The sequence below is a fragment of the Phyllostomus hastatus genome, unplaced genomic scaffold (assembly GCF_019186645.2).
Source record: "Phyllostomus hastatus isolate PE091 unplaced genomic scaffold, TTU_PhHast_1.1 phas_scaffold_755, whole genome shotgun sequence".
Classification (NCBI taxonomy): domain Eukaryota; kingdom Metazoa; phylum Chordata; class Mammalia; order Chiroptera; family Phyllostomidae; genus Phyllostomus; species Phyllostomus hastatus.
The window spans coordinates 12,780,969-12,799,792 of record NW_025334039.1 but is presented as its reverse complement, the minus strand read 5'-3'; the positions used below and the strand labels follow the sequence as shown (position 1 = coordinate 12,799,792).

General features: G+C 44.6%; 1 protein-coding gene and 1 long non-coding RNA gene across 3 annotated transcripts; one reads left to right on the top strand and one right to left on the bottom strand.

Annotated features, from left to right (window-relative positions):
- Positions 1-41: 41 nt before the first annotated feature.
- CD27 (CD27 molecule) lies at positions 42-5,234 on the bottom strand. Of its 2 annotated transcripts, none has more exons than XM_045826545.1 (6): positions 5,002-5,234; positions 4,684-4,815; positions 1,428-1,607; positions 1,148-1,231; positions 764-889; positions 42-508 (listed from the first exon to the last, which is right to left on the bottom strand). In XM_045826545.1, the coding sequence occupies exons 1-6, from the start codon at positions 5,135-5,137 to the stop codon at positions 384-386; spliced, it is 783 nt and encodes a 260-aa protein (XP_045682501.1). In that variant the 5' UTR covers positions 5,138-5,234; the 3' UTR covers positions 42-383. The 2 variants fall into 2 exon arrangements, with proteins under 2 accessions (XP_045682501.1, XP_045682500.1); XM_045826544.1 differs by having other exon boundaries at positions 1,148-1,234; positions 5,002-5,232.
- LOC123810655 lies at positions 1,258-3,567 on the top strand. The gene is made up of 3 exons (XR_006784285.1): positions 1,258-1,439; positions 2,430-2,496; positions 3,350-3,567. It is a non-coding gene; the product is annotated as an uncharacterized LOC123810655 (long non-coding RNA).
- Positions 5,235-18,824: the final 13,590 nt, after the last annotated feature.

The following is an 18,824-nucleotide window of genomic DNA, read 5'->3' as shown; positions in this document are numbered from 1 at the left end:
GCCTGTGTAGTGCGCTTGGAATTTCAGAGAGAGGCAGTGTGTATCAGGCTGTCACTTTATTTTGCAGAAGTTCTAAATACAGCATGCGGGCCTTTCATAGGCTTAACGTGTGTATTACAACTGGAATGCTGGGCCCCCTCCAGCACCGAGGTGAAGCTGGCTGGGCCAGGATACATCCTGCCTCCCACCCTGGCCCTCCCATGGGTCCTCATCACTGCCAGTCTCAAAGGTGCTTTCTCAAGGCTGCACACAGGAAAGGGTCCTGATGAGAGCATGCTACTGAGATAGGGAGTGCCAGGTCTCACTGCTTCTGGATGGTCAGTGCGCTGTGCTGGAAGCTAGGCCTTTATTGCAGTGGTGACCCCTCTCTGGGGACTGCTGGCTCAGAGGTAGGAGGCAGGCTCAGGTTTTCGGTAATCCTCCTGGATGGGGATGGCTTCACCTTCCTCCTCCCTGGGACAGCTGTAAGGACAGGGCTCAGCAGGCACCACCGGATTTTCTCCTTTGTCTGCAGAAACAGAAGCAGATGAATCTTGGCCAATGATCAGGGCGGGGTGAAGGGAGAAGAGACAAGCAAAGGAGGTAAGCTTGGGGGAGGGCTGTCAGGAGGGCCTCGGCAGAGAGGAAGACTAGGCAGGAACGAAGCAGGGTTGGGGAAGGTGGAGCTAGGGAGGCTTCCATGAGGTCCCAGGCATGGGTGGCAGGGCAGAGAAGGTGGGGTGCGACCAGGGACAGGACTGGAGACCTGTGTTTTGTCTCTTACTTAGTCCATATTTTCTTTGTTGATGGAGGAACAGGGCTCCGACTGTGGTGAAAACAAGGAACATTCCAGACAGGATCACAAAGACGCGGATGCATTCTGAGCTGCACTGGGACCTCTGGGCTGTGACTGGCAGGGGCCACACAAGAGTTTTGGGGGAGGGCCTACCCTTTGACTCCCCTCAGCCCAGCCCTCCCATCATCCCTGCCTCTCTCCTTCCCCCCTTTTTCTCCCCTCTCCACCGCCATTGCACCAAGTCCTTTCCTCGTCCCTAGACTTGGCTCTTCCCCTTCTTATCTGCACTCCTAGTTACTTTCTGGCTTGCTCCTCTCTTGGACTCTCCTGTATGCATTCTCTCCTGGGGTGGGGAATGTGGAGAAAACTCACGTGGCCAATGAGTAGAGAGAGCTGGGGCAGGTGGACTGAAGTCAGCCAAAGTCTGTGCGTGCCTGGCTGTCCTGGCCTCCAGCACTTCTGGGAAAACAGAGACTGCCTGAGTCAGGAAAAGACTGCGCTGAAGGCCGAAGAGGCCTGAGAAGCGCAGGGTGTGATAGCAAGGCAGAGATAGGCCTACCAGGCAACTCTGGGGGGTGGGCACAGAAATGGGGGTGCTGCTTGAGGATGACCCTTACCCCAAGTGACTGGACTGACTTTTCCTGGAACCTACTTTTGGCATAAGGTAAGTGGGTGGGTTGTGGCTGTGGGTCTGGGGCCCGTGATAGATGAGGGGTCAGCGAGGGTCCCGGAGCGGGGTCACAGTCGGTGCACTCCTTGTCCCTGCACTCCTGGCCCTTGGGGCAGGCACACACAGTGTTGGAGGTGAGGGTGCAGTTTCGAATGACATGACCTGGGGACAGAAGAGGCCAGAGGAACACTAGACACTCAGGCCTCAGAGACCTGCAAGGTCTACCTGCTTAATCCTCTCTCCCAGCCTCCACCTAGGCCCACCCCAGCCCTGCAAAGGCGGGCCCTCCCTCTCCATCACCCAGCAGCTTTGCCGTTAATATTATTGTTATTAAGGAAAAGACTTGCGCCTTTTAGAAAATTCATGGTTCAGAAATAGACACTATGAAAAGTAGAAACAGCTTACATGATTTTTCGCTTACTCACTGAGACTTTTACCACTGAATTATAGTATAGAGAGGTAGACACACTGCAAGTGTAAAGTCTGAGAAATTGGTACCAGTCGGACTCAGGTGTAACCAGTACCAGGTCAAACGGAAGGTACATAACCAGTAATGTCATCCCTTTCCAAGAACAGCCACTGGCCCGATTTCCCAGCACCACAAGTTCGTTCATTTTGCCTGTTCTGTTTTGTAATATACACGTGGCATCGTGTACGTGTGCCTCTTTGCACCTGGCTGCTTTTACTCAACTCTTTTGAGACTAACCCATATTAGTGAGTGTAACTGCAGATCACTCGTTCTCATTCCTGTGTAGTGTGAATATTGTGTGAATATACCGCATTTATTCCTGCTCTGTTCTACTGTTTTTTAAAAAAAATTATTTTAAAGAGAGGGGAAGGGAAGGAGAAAGAGAGGGAGAGAAACATCAGTGTGAGAGAGAAACGTTGATTGGTTGCCTTCCTACACGCCTCAGCTGGGGATTGAACCTACAACCTGGGCATGTGTCCTGACCTGGAGTTGAACTGCTGATTTTTTCTTTACAGGATGACACCTGACCAAATGAGTCACAGTGGTCAGGGCTCTTCTGTTCTACTGTTAATGTGCATTTGGGTAATTTCTGTTTTTCTAGCAATTAGAAATAGTGTTTCTATGGTCCCTGATTGTTTTTTCAACTTGACTAGCAAATAACTTGATTACTGACATGCATTGCCGTTAGGTATACATTATATTCAAGTGTAGAGGTCAGGTGCTGGGTAGCCGCCCATCAGTTATACCGTGGGTGGGGGGTATCGGGGTGCTGCACTGGGTTGGGCTCACAGATGGTCAGGGTTGAGAAGAGGAAGGTGATTCCGGGGGAGACAACGACACTTGGATGGGGGCGGGGCTCGGGCGGGAGCCTGGTGGGGCCTTGGAGCAGCGCACGCACCACGCACCACGGGGACCCAGGGAAAGGAGCCCTGATAGGTGGAAGAGGGGTGACAGGTGGAAAGGGAGGTTGGGAGATGACAGAGACTGCCACCAACTCTAACAATCTGCCTTAGTGCTTGCCTTTTGTCAGGAAAGAGAGAGGGACACAAATTCCTTCTTGTCATCCTTATGCCCCCCGGCCTCTTCTTCCTGAAGTCTGACTCATTGCTACTAGAATTTGATTTCCTGTGGCTTGCCAGGAATAGTGAGCCCACCTGGATGAGGATCTGCAAGGGAAGAACAGGAACAGGACAGGGGGTGGGTGGTGGAGAAGGGAAGAGACAGGCAAAAGAGTTAGAGGGCTGAGGAGGGGGTGAGCACTAGGGTGTCTGCCAAAGGGAGAGGGAGGGCTAAAGAAGGGGCTGGGACTGGGTCAAAATGGATGAAGTGCCATTGTTTTCAGTGATGAGTGTCCAGAGACCTGAGAGTTCTTTTCACCATGTATAACCTGTGCACAAAATCCCAGGCTGATACCTGGTATGTCTCCATCTTACAGATGGGAATACTGAGGTGGAAGAGGATCAAACTCATTCAGCCTCCTCCCAGTCAACTCCCTCAACCCTCAGCCCTGCAGCCAGGTGCTGCCTGAATGCTCTGGGGGAACCTATGGCCTGTGTCTCACAGAGAAGGGTTATGGATCGGGCTGCTTGGAACATATTGAAGGGAGTATAGACTGGCTCAGGACTGGGAAAAGTCTTTCCGGTGGAACCTGCAGAGTGAGTGGGGTAGGTTTCAAAAAAAATTTTTTTTCAACCCTGTTGGGGTTACTGTCAAGAAGGGAAAAACATCTGTTAACAATCATTTTTAAGTTAAGTGGACTGAAGAATAATACTTTTTGTATATTTAAGATGTTGTGGTTTGATCTGCAATGGCAAAATCTTTTTTGCTTAGTTAGTTTTTTTTTAAAGATTTTATTTATTTATTTTCAAAGAGGGAAGGGGGGAGAAGAGAGAGAGAGAGAGGGAAACATCAATGTGCGGTTGCTGGGGGCCGTGGCCTGCAACCCAGGTATGTGGCCTGACTGGGAACCAAACCTGCGACACTTTGGTTCACAGCCCATGCTCAATCCACTGAACTACGCCAGCTTAGTTAGTTTTTTTAAGCATACAGTATTAAAAGCCTAGCAAGACCAAACATCTTACAGACAAGTAGTGAAGTAGTTCTGTTAAATAGTCCGCACGTGTGTCCTGCTGCAGGACGTTTGTTCAAAGTGTCCACTTTAAAATCTACTCTATACACTGGCACATAATTTCTGAAATTCCAGCTAAAATGGGGAAATAATAAGAGGATTTGTGACACAGCCCAGATTTTACACTTTTTTAAAAAAAAGAAATTACAAAATAAAAATGCAAGCCAGATGCACATGCATTTTCCTCAATTGACTTATTTACTCCATTTACTTTTGTGCAAGTACAGGTTGTTAACCATTGGCTAGTATATCCCTAGAAAGATGTATTCAAAGTTCCAAACAAATGTCCACTGCAAACCCAGCCAGTTCAAATGTGTGTGTGTGTGTGTGTGTGTGTGTGTGTGTAGAGGGGATGGTTTGTTGCTTGGCTGAAATCTGGGGTCCTAAAGCTACTTCCCCCTTTTTATCACCTTCATGCCAGCCCTGGACTCATTCTTAGCAGTCCCTCAAATTTTGCTCACCCCTTCCATAAACACGAGGGTTTTCCCCATCACATCAACATACCCGCTCCCAGGGCACTCCATTTCCCAGAATTGGTTCCACTTGTAGCCTTGAAGCAACTGACGCTCTGACTCTTCCCCCACTTTGCTCCTCTGTACCCCGCTCTGCCACCTTGCTCCCCAAATGCTCTCCCATCTCACCAGAGTTACAGTGCCGACAGTTTTCACAGTGGGACCGGGAGTTGTGGTCTGGTGAGTAGGAGATCCCCAGTACACACGGTTGACACTGAGCAGGCTGTCTATCCCCGTCACAGTGCTTCTTGAGGAACATTCCTGTGAGCAGAGGTCCAAGGTCAAGGCTCAAGGGAGGCTGCTTTTTGCCCTCTGCAAAAGTGGTGCCTCTGGCGCTGCAGGATTCCTCTCCTTGCTGGAGCTAAGACTCACTTTCTGCTCCCCTTTCCCCGCAAACCCAGTCCTCTCCCACACTCAGCTGGCCCCTGGCAAGGCCTCCTCTCTTACCTGGCTCACACATCTGGCAGCACCATTTTCCCTGAGCCCAGTAGTGCTTCTTCGGGCAGTCCTGAGAGGCCAGGGTAGCAGAGAGCCCCACCAGAGTCACCAGAACCCACAGCCAGCAGGAAGGCAGCCAGGCCATGGCTCCTGCCCAGGGAACTCTCTCGCTAACTGCTGGCTGGCTTCAGCGCTGGGTGCTGTTTCCTCTTTCACCCCCTGGGCAGCAGCTACAGGTTGTTGCTGTTGCCGTTGCTATGCTTTAGGTGGCAAGCTAACCTTTGATGTCAGTGAAGCTGTACTGTGTCTTTTTTTTTTTTTTTTTGTAGCAGCAACCTTTTACTCCTCCACCCTTTCCGCATGCTGGGTGCTGGGTGCTGGGGAGAGTTGTTAGAGGCCAACTCTGTCAGAAGACCTGCTGCTCTTTGAAGTCGGCCCCTCCAACATGCAGCTTCTCTGCCTCTGTCTCTCTGGTGCTCATGAAGAATTTAACTCTATGCCTGCCTCTTTTATAAAGTGTCAAGTGTAGTCACCCACCTCTCCTGTTCATGCTCTTGTACGCAAGATGCCCACACTACACCCTGTTCACAGTGTCCAAGCTCATTGGCGTGTCCCCTCTTTCAGTCACCACAGAGTTAAACTTCTTATTTCACAGGGACAAGCAGTTTAGAGAAGGAAGGGAAACCAGAGCTGAGTACCTGAAACAGGGTCAGGTTTTATTCTTTTTTTTTAAATACTCACCAGAGAACTCTTTTTTTTTTTTTTTCATTGCTTTTAGAGAGAGAGAGAAACATTGATGCAAGAGAGAAGCATCAATCGGTTGCCTCCTGTGCTCACCAGTCCTGGGATCATATGTGCCCAAACCAGGGATCAAACCCGCAACCTAGGTATGTGTCCTGACTGGGAATTGAGCCCACAACCCTCCTGTTATGGGACGATGCTCCAACCAACTGAACCATACCAGCCAGGGTCAGGGTGAGGTTTTAGAATTTTTCAGATTTGGGGAAGAAACTAGCACCACAAGACACCTTCATGGGGCTGGGGTGGCACTCACAGTCTAGCACAACATTTCTGCAGCAAAACTATTGAATATTTCAACTAAGTGGAGCGAATAATGACTATAACTAGCCTAGCTTTGTATCAGCTGAGGTCTGGTTTTACAGCCAAAAGAGCTTGCTATGAAAGTGTTAGAATGGTAGACAAGGGACTTAAACATGTGTCACACTCTGTGCTGGGAAATCACATACGGTCTCATTTAGTCTTCCTGCCAGTCTGTGATACAGGTATTACCCTCTGCCCATCTGTTCTTCCCTCGTCACCCCACTGTCGCCTTCGTTTTCCCCTTCCCGCCTCTGGCTGTGTCAGTCACTGATGTCCTGGAGCCCCCAGGGCATCTTCCCTACAAGCCTTGGGCACTGGGATTAAAGGTCAATGCCAGTGGGTCATCTCTTCCCTGTTTCTATTTTATTTTATTTATTTAATTTTATTTTTTATGCTTACCTAAGGCCATGCGTATTGACTTTAGAGAGAGAGAGAGGAAGGGAGCAGGAGGGAGAGGGAAAGAAACATCGACGTGAGAGAGAAACATTGATCAGTTGCCTCTCCTATGTGCCCCAACCAGGGACCAAACCCACAACCCAGGCATGTGCCCTGATCAGGAATTGAACTGCCAGCCTTTTGGTCCATGGGCTGACGCTCTAACCAACTGAGCTACACTGACCAGAGCTCATTTCTTCCCTATTTCTATGCTTTTGAGAATTGTGGAAATAACTGGACTTTCCCCTCTTTGAGTCCTAGAACACATGGGTCAGATGGCCGCCCCCTCCTCTTTCCCTGAGGATTTAGGTGTGGGGTGGCTTATTTCTCTGGGCTGTTTTTCGCTCAGGGGTTTTGCAGTTATTTCCACAGGGCTCATAAAATGTCACACTGTGATCTCACATGTCAGATCTGTTCTGTATTTCACTCTTCAGTTTCCTCTCTCTTCATTTTTTCCACCCTCCTGCCTTAATCTGACCCCCTGTAGCCTTCAGGTGGGTCCTCTCAAGTGGGAAGCCACAAATGGGGGTGATTTGAATAGTTATTTAAGTAAAACCATCCTTTTCACTGTTGGTCAGGGTGCCCGAGTTCCCACCTCAGAGTGTTAACTTTGCGATCTGAACGTTTTGCTGTTGCTGACAGTCTGCCCCATTCCCAGGTTACGGTCAGTATCTCCACTCTTAATTTTAAACATCAAGGAGGCCATGGAGAGATGGGAGCCCTTGGGGATGGATGTGACCCTAGAGGAATGATGGGGAGTTAGGGACCTTTAAGGAGGAACTTGCTGAAGGGGGAATTGGAGGACACAGAGAACTAAACCTTGACTAGACCCTGAGCTGCTCACCCACGTGAGGCCTGTGTCCTCTGTGCCAAGGCCCATGTCCCCTCTTCTCATCACTTGTCCATGGGGAAGAGGGCAGGAGCAGAGTTGGCCTGGCTCTCCCTCTGATCGAGGGGAGGAAAGCCAGGTTCCTGGACCTTACCATTCTCCCGCCTTCTGTGCTGTTTGCATCAACTTGTGGTGAGTGTTGGCCTATTCTAGGCTGGCTTACTGGACAGTCCCTTCCTCTCGTCTATAGGCCCTGTGAGAGCAACCTGTTGACCTCTCCCTCAAAATCTTCCATCACCTGTTTCTCTGTGAGGCTCAGCTTCTCCCCATACTTGTCTGGCACAGATATGTGGTGTTTTCTCAACCACTCCCTCCTTTTCTTGCATCTCCAGAGACAGGCCCACACAAACTTCTCTTGATGACTTTCACTACTTTTGATGGGTCCTGACCAAACCCTCGGTCTGGAGCAGTGACTATAGCCTGAATGTCAGCTGGGGTCACCCTGCTCCTTAATGCCTGCATAAGATACTCCTCATTGGAAAATGAGGGCAAGGCCTGGGCAGTTTGGGAGAGATGGGGCTGTTGACTGGCACCAATCCCAATGGGTCCAGTGTTATGGTAGCCTCTGGTTCTGCTTCCTCTCTCAGCTGAAGTCTTGCTTTTCCTCCTCTACTCCTGGCTGTTCCCTTACCTTTGCCTTGCCACAGGCCCCACATTTGGGACACAGGGTTGGGTTTTCTTGAATTTTCCTCCAAACCAACTGTAAACAGAAGGCTGTTAAGTATGACAACAAAATTTTTACTGAGGCTTTATATATCATAAGAAATACAACTTAAAATTGCATTTTGCATATTCTTGTTCTTTTAAATATTTTTTTATCATTCAATTACAATTGTCCCCATTTCCCCCCCATTACTCTTCCCTGCCCTACTCACCCCCACCTCCCACATTCAATCCTACCCCCCACCCCGCATTGTCTTTGTCCATGGGTCCTTTATACATGTTCCTTGACTTGACTCTTCCCCTTCTTTTCCCCGTTATTCCCCTTCCTGCTCCCCTCTGGCTCTGTTTTTTCTTTATTTCCATGTCTCTGCTTCTATTTTGCTAGCTTGTTTTGTTGATTAGGCTCCACTCATAGATAAGATCATATGGTATTTTTCTTTCACTGCCTTGCTTATTTCACTTAGCATAATGCTCTCCAGTTCCATCCATGCTGCTGTGAAGAGTAGGAACTCCTTCTTTTTTCTGCTGCGTAGTATTCCATTGTGTAAATGTACCACAGTTTTTTGATCCATTCATTTACTGATTGGCACCTAGGCTGTTTCCAGCACTTGGCTATTGTAAATTGTGCTGCTATGAACATTGGGGGGCATAGGTTCTTTTGAATTGGTGTTTCAGGACTCTTAGGGTATAATCCCAGCAGTGGAATTGCCGGGTCAAAAGGCAGTTCCATTTTTAGTGTTTTGAGGAAATTCCATACTTTTTTCCACAGTGGCTGCACCAGTCTACATTCTTACCAACAGTGTACTAGGGTTCCCTTTTCTCCACAACCTCGCCAGTACTTGTTTGTCGATTTATTTATGATGGCCATTCTGAGCAGTGAGAAGTGGTATCTCATTGTGGTTTTAATGTGGATCTCTCTGATGGCTAATGATGCTGAGCATCCTTTCATATGTCCCTGGCCCTCTGTATGTCATCCTTGGAGAAGTGTCTATTCAGGTCCTTTGACCATTTTTTAATTGGATTGTCTTCTTGGAGTTGTGTGAATTCTTTTTATATTTTGGAGATCAAATCCTTGTCTGAGGTATCATTGGCAAATGTATTTTCCCATATGGTCAGTCCCGTTTTCATTTTGCTGATGTTTTCTTTAGCCATGCAGAAGCTTTTTAATTTAATGTAGTCCCATTTGTTTATTCTTTCTTTTATATCCCTTGCTGTAGGAGACATATCAGTGAGAATATTGCTGTGTGGGATATCTGAGATTTTCCTGCCTGTGTTCTCCTCTAGGACTTCTATGGTGTTATAACTTTTATTTAAGTCTTTTATCCATCTGAAGTTTATTTTTGTGTATGGTGTGAGTTGGTGGTAGAGTTTCATTTTTTTGCCTGTAGCTGTCTGGATCTCCTAACACCATTTGTTGAAGAGTCTATTTTTACTCATTTTATGCTCCTGTCCCCTCTGTTGAATATTAATTGACCATAGAGACATGGATTTATTTCTGGGCTCTCTGTTCTGTTCCATTGATCTATGAGTCTGTTCTTATGCTAGTACCGGACTGTTTTGATTATAGTGGCCTTATAATACAGTTTGATGTCAGATATTGTGATCCCTCCCATTTTGTTCTTCTTTCTCAAAACTGCTGAGGCTATTTGGAGTCATTTATGGTTCCATATAAATTTTTGAAATGTTTGTTCTATATCTGTGAAATATGTCATTGATATTTTAATAAGGATTTTATTGAATCTATAAACTGCTTTGGGTAGTATGGACATTTTGATGATGTTAATTCTTCCAATCCATGAACATGGTTCATGCTTCCATTTAGTTGTCTTCCTTAATTTCTTTCTTCAGTATTGTGTAGTTTTCCAAGTACAGGTCTTTTACTTCCTTGGTTAGGTTTCTTCCTAGGTATTTTATTTTTCTTGTTGCCATAGCATATAGGTTTTGTTTTTCCTTCCCTAATTTCTGTTTCTGATATTTCACTGTTGGTTGTCAAAAATGCCTTCTATTTCTGAATATTGACTTTGGACCCTGCTATTTTGCTAAATTCACTTATTAGGTCTGGTAGTTTTTTGGTGGAATCTATAGGGTTTTCTATGTACTATCATGTCATCTGCAAACAGTGGCAGCTTTACTTCCTCCTTTCCAATTTGGATGCCTTTTATTTCTTTTTCTTGTTTGATTGCTGTGGCTAGTACTTCCAATACTATGTTGAATCTAAGTGTTGAAAGCAGACACCCTTGTCTTGTTCCTGATCTTAGTGGGAAAGTGTTCAGTTTTTGTTGGTTGAGTACGATGTTGGCTGTAGGTTTCTTGTATATGTCCTTTATATGTTGAGGTATGCTCCCTCTACTCCCATTTTGCTGAGTGTTTTTATCATAAATGAGTACTGTACCTTATCAAATGCTTTTTCTGCATCTATTGATATGATCATGTGATTTTTGTCTTTCCTTTTGTTTATGTGATGTATTATGTTTATTGATTTGTGAATATTGTACCATCCTTGCATCTCTGGGATGAATCCCACTTGATCATGGTATATGATCTTTTTAATGCATTGCTGGATGCAATTGCATATTCTTGTTCTTATTGGTCCTTCCCACCCCTGGGATTGATCAGTGGTCTGGCTACCCTACAAAGCAGTGAAGGCATTGACCATCTTGCTGACATCTCTCTCCCGTTAACCCCCATTTTTCTGTCACAGATTGACTTTCAGAAATCTGGCAAGTATCATATCTCATCTCTCTTTAGCCCCTAACCCCAAAATTGATCTTGGCTCTTTATAAATCTATAACCAGAATCAAAGCACTCCATGGAACTAAACTCTCTCCAAGATTTTTTCTTAGAAGGAAATTCTGTTATATTACCTAGATGTCAGAAATCACTGTTTGTGATCCTTATCAACTAAACCCCTTATTTTTCTAGCCATTTGTCTCCCACTCCATTTCTTTTTTTTAAGGTTTTATTCCTTTCTTTTTAGAGAGAGGGGATGGGAAGGAAGGAGAGAGGGAGAAAAACATCAATGTGAGAGAGAAACATCAATTGGTTGCCTCTTGCACACACCCTGCTGGGGGACCGAACCCACAACCCAGGCATGTGCCCTGACCATGAATCAAATGGGCAAACATTTTGCTTTGTGGGATGATGCCCAACCAACTGAACCACACTGGTCAGGGCTCCCACTCCATCTCTTATTCTTCTACTTCTACTTTGATGACACCCACCCACTACTGGTCCCCCACTGCTTTAGATCCTCCTTCCCAGAGAGCCTTTAGAGAGCAGCTAAGCAGGACAGTGGGGTGGGTTGATTGACAAGGGACTGGGTATTCACATCCTCATTCTGTAATTTGCATTCCTAGGTCTCAGGGGGCTCACCAGCTGTGGGCACTTTTTTAGTATTGCAACCCCGGCTCCTAGTGTTTCCTACCACATAAGGTACTCACTAAATATTAGATGGTCCAGCTTCAGCCTTGTTCCTTGACAATTCTATCCACAATTATAAAATTGAAATTTCAGGGAGTCCAAGGCCACACTGACCTCCTAAATTCTACTCCTCATTCATTTGACAAGTATTCTGTTGCATGTCCAATCTGTTCCAGATACCAATTAAGTAATAGGACATAAAGATGAAAAAAATAAACATGTGCTCTGGCCGGTGTGCCTTGGTTGGTTTGATCATTGTCCCTGCACCAAAAAGTCATGGGTTCAATTCCCAGTCTGGGCACGTATCTAAGTTTCTGGCTCGGTCCTTGATTGGGGCATGCACGGGAGGCAACTGATCGATGTTTCTCTCACCTTGATGTTTTTTTTCTCTCTCTCTCCCTTCCTCTCTCTCTAAAATCAATAAACATATCCTCTGGTGAAGATTTTTTAAAAAAGAAAACTAAAAAATAAACATGTGCTTTCTCCTCTCATGGAGTTGACACACCAGTGAGAGTCAGAGATTAATCAAATAACCTCAAAGACGAATGTGAAATTATTAGTAATGGTCATTATTGCAGCACCATGAAGGGGAGAGTCAGGGTGCGATACAGGTGCCTGCCCACTAGTAGGGGGACTTGAGGAGGTGGCAGTGCTTCCACCAGGAAGCATAGTTTAGCTGAAATGTATGGGGTCTGACAGAGTTTAGGTTCTTTGGCAATTTGATATAGCAGCCATAGAAAACTAATACATATAGATCCACTGGCATTTGTTTGAGATTTACTGTGTTTGAGATTTACCTACATAGTACATGGCTATAAATGTTTTATGCGTGCTTGAAAAAAATGAATAATTCTGATTCAGTGGTCTCCCAACATCTTTGATTTTGTGTTGTACTTAGTTGACAAAATGATTTTGAACATGTATCCCCAAATACATACAACATTTTAAAATAAGTTACATTTATAGATTATATATTCAAATATAAATTCTGTATATGTATATATAGACATTAAAAAGGACAAGATACAATTACATAGTCACATAAAAATATAGAAAGGATGAGAAAAAGTTGGGGAAACTAAAGATAATATTATTTTTACTTATTTACAACATAAAAGGTCATTTTGCTCTCACTAAAATATATAACAACATTTTATATAATATAACAATATACTAATAATTTAGTAACATTTAGTAACAGCAATGAACAATGTGTTTAGTATTTCATTATTTTTTTAAAAATCTTGCTTCAATAGTTTATTTGTAGTGACTAGTAGATTTAGGTCTGAGTTCAAATACTTGGTTTTAATAGCTGACTTAGATGAAAAAGGTGCTCTGGGTCAAACCGTTTCTGGGATGATTTCTAATTTGGAATTGCAAGCCCATCTTCAATAAGGCTTGTATTTCTGGCTTCTAGATAGAACTAGTCATTGTGAGCTTCTGTCTTACTAACTCTAACCAGCATAGGATCCAAAGCTAACATAGCTGGAGAGAAGGTTTCTGATCCTGTGGGTCTCTCCCCTCATTTTACAAATGTCATAACCCCTGGCGAGGAGGTGAAATGACTTGCTCTTTGTGGCAGAGTTGGGAGAGAAGCCAGGTCTCTCGAATCCCAGCTCACTGCTGCCTAGAGCGCTTTCAGAGCCACACATATCGGGTGCTCAGTACATGTGTTGAACTGAGTTTACACATGACCATACCTCCTGAGCTCAGCTTGCAGACTTGTCTTGGCTGCTCTTCCTGTATCTTTTTGCTGCCTGTCTCACAGAGACTATTCCCTAAACTTTCGCCCTCTGAAACCATCTCCATGTTTTCCTTTTCTTTTCTTTTTCTAAATTGAAATTTAATTATTCAACTAATATATTCATATCATCTCTTTATGGAAAATTAAACCAGCAAAATCCATCACTTCCACCACTATATATATATTCTTATATATATAAGAATTCTTGCACATGTGCCCCAGAAGCATTATCCTGATCTGCCTAGGTTGTGGGTTTGATCTCCAGTCAGGGCACATAAAAGAATCAACCAATCAGTGCAAAATAAGGGGAACAACAAATTGATGTTTCTGTCTCTCTCTCTCTCTCTCTCCCCATCTCTCTCTAAAAATCAGTTTAACAAATTTAGAAAAAAATAAAGTCCGTTTATTTCTATTGGCCTAGCACCTCAGTCTGGCAGGTGGAATTCTCCAAGGGCCCCAGCACACGTGTGTTTTGGATTTTGTTTTGTTTTGTTTCCTTTCATAAGTAATAGCTGTCCAGAAAAAGTCCAGCCATTGTTAATATAACAAGAACAGTTTGCAAGATATCGCTGTAACCTGGCAGTCAAGGAGAGTGGACTGGAATGTGCATGTATTCCACATTCATCGTGATCAATGACGATTTCACTGTACTAGTTAGTGGGGGTGGTAGATGCCATTGAGTGAGCATGTGTACTGTGTGGCTGTTGCTTTCAAAATGACTGAGCAAATAGAGCAATGAATCTGCATCAAATTTTACATTAAGCTTGAACATTCCTCCACAGAAACTATTTGGATAATTCAGAAGGCTTTCAGTGATGATGCAATGGGTGTAGCACAAATAAAACTGTGGCACAAACACTTCAAAGATGGTCGAGAATCTGTTGAAAGTGATCCATATTCTGGAAGGCCTGCAAAAAGCAGAACACCTGAGAATGTTGAACGTGTATGGGCTGCAATCAACATAGATTGGTGACTGACAGTGCGAGAACTAGAAGCTGATCTGGGGATTCTAGAAACTACTGTGTCTGAGATTTTGACACAGGATCTTGGCATGAAACATGTCATGGCAAAATTTCTTCCATGGCCTGTGCTACCAGAGCAGAAGGAACACCGTGCTGCAGTTGCTAGTGACTTGATTCAAACCTCTACCAATGAACCAGATTTCCTCAAGGAGGACATAACTGGAGATGAATCATGGGTCTGTGGCTGTGATCCCAAAATGAAGGCTGAGTCGTCCCAATGGAAGTCACCTGGTTCTCCGTGACCAAAGAAGGTATGGCAAAGTCACAGCAAGATCAAGACCATGCTCACTGTGTTTTTTGATTGGGAAGGTGTTGTCCATCATGAGTACACTTCTCCAGTCCAAACAATTAATAAGGAGCACTGTCTCAATGTTCTTCATCAGCTGAGAGATGCAATATAATGAAAACAGCCCTAGCTATGGGCAACTGGTGATTGGCAGCTTCATCACAACAGCCCACACACTCACACATCACATCCTGTGCTGAGTTTTTTTGTGAAACATCAAATCACCCAGGTGGCTCAGCCCCTCTACTGCCCAGATTTGGTGCCCTTCGACTTCTGACTTTTCCCAAAACTAAAATCACCTTTGAAAGGGAAGTGATTTCAGACCCTTCATGAGATTCAGGAAAATATGGCAGGGCAGCTGATAGCAATTGGGAGAACGGGATGAGGTCCCAAGGTGCATACTTTGAAGGGGACTGATGCATCATTGTCCTGTGTACAAAGTTTCTTGTATCTTGTTCAATAAATGTCTCTATTTTTCATATTACATGGCTAGATACTTTCTGGACAGACCTTGTATATCCTTCTAGAATTTGCTTTTTGCCTTTTAAATCCAACAATATGTCTTGGACATCATTTTATGTCATGCAGCTAAAACTAGTCATTTTGTTAAATAGAGAATGGATTAACATAGTTTTTTAGCCATTCTCCTATTCATGAATTAATGAATAATTAGGTTTTTTCTAACATTTCATTATTACACATGGTGTCACATAAATATATTTCCCTGTGCATGTGGGAGTGTCACTTTAGAATAAATAATGGGCATTGGAATTGCTGAGTCATAGGATATGCATATTTTTCACTTTATTAGATGCTGGCAAGTTGCCCTCCAAAGTGGCTCTACCAGTTCACACATGTACCAGCAGTGGAAAGAGAGCACCTGTTTTCTCACATCCTGCCACCCTCTGATGTTAGCTAACCAATTTTGACAATCTGATTGAGGGAAACTGCTTTCTTGTTGTTGCATCTTCCATTTCTCTAGTAACCAGTGAGGTCGAGCATCTTTCCATGATCACTGGCTGTTTGTATTTGCTCCTTCGTGACAAATGTCTTTCTATCCTTGTGTCACCACCAGTGTTCTAAAATCCACTCTTAGCGTTTCTCTACAAAAATCCTCTGTCTTGTGACCCAGCCTGCAGGGCCTGTGCCAAGCCTGTGGATGCCTACAGGTGTTCGCCATCTGGTCTAGGGACTGAGAAAACCCTCCTTGTGGCAGGAGAGGTATTCCTGTCACCAGACCTCAGGAGACTTCAGACCTGCAAGGGGTGTCCCTTACCTCATTTGTAAAATGGCATTTGGGACTTGAGAGACCCCTAAACCCCTCTGCTTCAGATCTGGATGCCTCCTTAAGACTATACCAACCTCCAGCCCAGCTTGAAGGGATCTTTGGCACATGTTGACTTTTTAAATTGAGATAAAATTCAACATTTTAGCCATTTTATAATATGCAATTTATTGGTTTTTAGTATTTTCACAATGTTGTGCAAATATCAACCACCATCTAATTCTAGAACATTATGATCTGCCCTAAAAAAACCCTCATACCTAAGGACTTGTGGTCAAGATGGAGGTGTAGGTAAATATGCTTCACCTCCATGCACAACTACAGCAAAAATTACAACTAGGCTATAACACAAATATCACCCTGATTCATCAGAAAATCAAACTTTATGGAAGCCTGACAACCAAGAATTTAAAGAAGTCACATTCATCCAGACAGGTAGGAGGGGTGGAGACACAGAGAGGTGCAGAGAGGTGGCAGAATGGGTGGTCCCGCAATCATGTGTAGTAGATAAAAACTGGGAGGGATACCTCAGGAGTGAGCGATCCAGCCCCAAGCCAGTCCACCCATCCCAGAGTTCTAGTGCCAGGAAGATAAGTCCCCATAACTTCTTGCTGTAAAACCAGGTTGCGGGGGGTGGGGGTTGGAGTGGTGGAAGAAGCTGTAGGTTTCTCAGGGGACTCTTCCTAAAGGTGCTGCAAAAGTCTTAGGACTTACTATACAGACCTACCCAGGATTCAGCACCAGGGCAACAGCTGGAAGGGCACAAGTGGCATATGGGGAGAGGGGGAGAAAATGAAGTGACTGGCAACATGGCAAGTGCCAGGAGATACCTTTCTGCTGGGCAATCTCCAGAGGCCAGGCAGTGGTGGTATCTTCTTTTTGAGCGCTCTTCCACAAAGAGCCACAAAGCAGAGAAATGGGTTGCCCCGCCCTGGTGATTATCTAAGCCTCTGCCCCACACAATTTGCAGGTGCCTTTTCTACATTAGACCATGCTACTAAGACAGGGTGCCAAAGCAGCTCTACCTAATACAGAGAAACAAACACAGGGAACTGCCAAATTGAAGAGACAAAGAAATATGGCACAAATGAAAGAACAAAACAAAGCCCCAGAAAAAGAACTAAGTGAAATGGAGATAAGCAATCTATCAAATACAGAGTTCAAAACTCTGGTTATCAGGATGCTCAAAGAACTCACTGAGTATTGCAATGGCATAAAAAAGACCCAGGCAGAAATGAAGGTTGAGTTAAATGAAATAAAGAAAAATCTACAGGGAACCAACAGTGGAGGGGGTGAAGCCGAGAATCAAATGAACAATTTGGAACATAAGAAGAAAAAAGCTCAAAGTGTCGCAGGTTCGATTCCCAGTCAGGGCACATGCCTGGGTTGCAGGCCACGACCCCCAGCAACCGCACATTGATGTTTCTCTCTCTCTCTCTTTCTCCCTCCCTTCCCTCTCTGAAAATAAATAAGTAAATCTTTAAAAAATTTAAAAAATAATAAGAAAAAAGCTTTCAATCAGAACAGCAAGAAGAAAAAAGAATTAAAAAAAAAACAAGGATAGAATAAGGAGCCTCTGGGACATCTTCAAATGTACTAACATCTGAATCATGGGGGTGCCAGAAGTAGGAGAGGAAGAGCAAACTTATTTGAAAATTTATTTGAAAAAATATTGAAAGAAAACTTCCCTAATTATGTGAAGGAAATACTGTATATATACAAGTCCAGGAAGCACAGAGAGTCCCAAACACGTTGGACCCAAAGAGGACCACACCAAGACACATCATAATTAAAATGCCAAAGGTTAAAGATAAAGAGAGAATCTTAAAAGCAGCAAGAAAAAAGGAGAGAGTTACCTATAAAGGAGTTCCCATAAGACTGTCTGCTGATTTCTCAAAAGATGCTTTGGAGGCTAGAAAGAACTGGCAAGAAGTATTCAAAGTGATGAAAAGCAAGGACTTACAACCTAGATTACTCTACCAGAAAAGCTTTCATTTAGAATGGAAGGGCAAATAAAGTGCTTCCCAGATAAGGTCAAGTTAAAGGAGTTCATCCTCACCAAGCCCTTATTATATGAAATGTTAAAGGGACTTATCTAAGAAACAGAAGAAGATCAAAAACTATGAACATTAAAATGGCAACAAATTCACAACTATCAACAATTGAATATGAAAAACAAACTAAGCAAACAAGCAGAACAGAAACAGAATCATAGATATGGAGATCATTTGGAGGGTTATCAGTTGGGAGGGAGAAAGGGGAGAAATGGGGGAAAAGGTGCAGGGATTAAGAAGTACAAATTGGACTTCCAGCAAGATGGAGGAATAGGTGGACGCACTGTACCTTCTCGCACAACCAAGATTAGAACAACAATAATTTACAGATAGAATAACACCCAGAACTGATAGAGGATTTATCTGAATGGAAGTCGGACAGCCAAGAAGTTGAAATAGACCCGTACATCCAGACTGGTAGGAGAAGATGAGCCGGGCGGGCACGGGGCTGGCGCGGGTCGGTGGTACGCGGAGGTTGGGGAAAATTTGGCCCAAAATCGGTGCGACAGCCATCCGGGGTGCAAGAACGCAGCAGTGATCCCTGAGTATGCAAGCTGCGGCTGGCAGACCCAGTGAGGCGGCGATTGTGGACCAGGGCAGAGCTTGCAGCCCAGGATCCCAGAGAAGGGACCGAGATCCCAGGAGAATGGAACTACTGCCATTGTTCCCTCCCGTCCCCGCTCCCGCCCCCCCCTCATATAACATCACAATCCAGCGACTGGGGTGCCCAGCCCCGGTGAACACCTAAGGCTCCACCCCCCACCATAACAAGAGTGACCAGACCGGAAAAAAAAAGAAAAAAAAAAAAGGAGAGACAGGGAGAGACATGTTTCCAACAGAAGAACAGATCAGTCCCTCAGGACTCATCCTTTTGAGCGACTAAGAAATAGCCAATCTATCAGATGCACAGTTCAAAACACTGGTGATCAGAAA

Coding starts and splice junctions, on each gene's coding strand:
- CD27 (XM_045826544.1), bottom strand. CDS start 5,137: ATGGCCTGGCTGCCTTCCTGCTGGCTGTGGGTTCTGGTGACTCTGGTG. Junction 1,608..4,683: donor CTGTCGGCACTGTAACTCTG/GTGAGATGGGAG, acceptor TTCTGTCCCCAG/GTCATGTCATTCGAAACTGC. Junction 509..763: donor ACAAAGAAAATATGGACTAA/GTAAGAGACAAA, acceptor CTGTTTCTGCAG/ACAAAGGAGAAAATCCGGTG.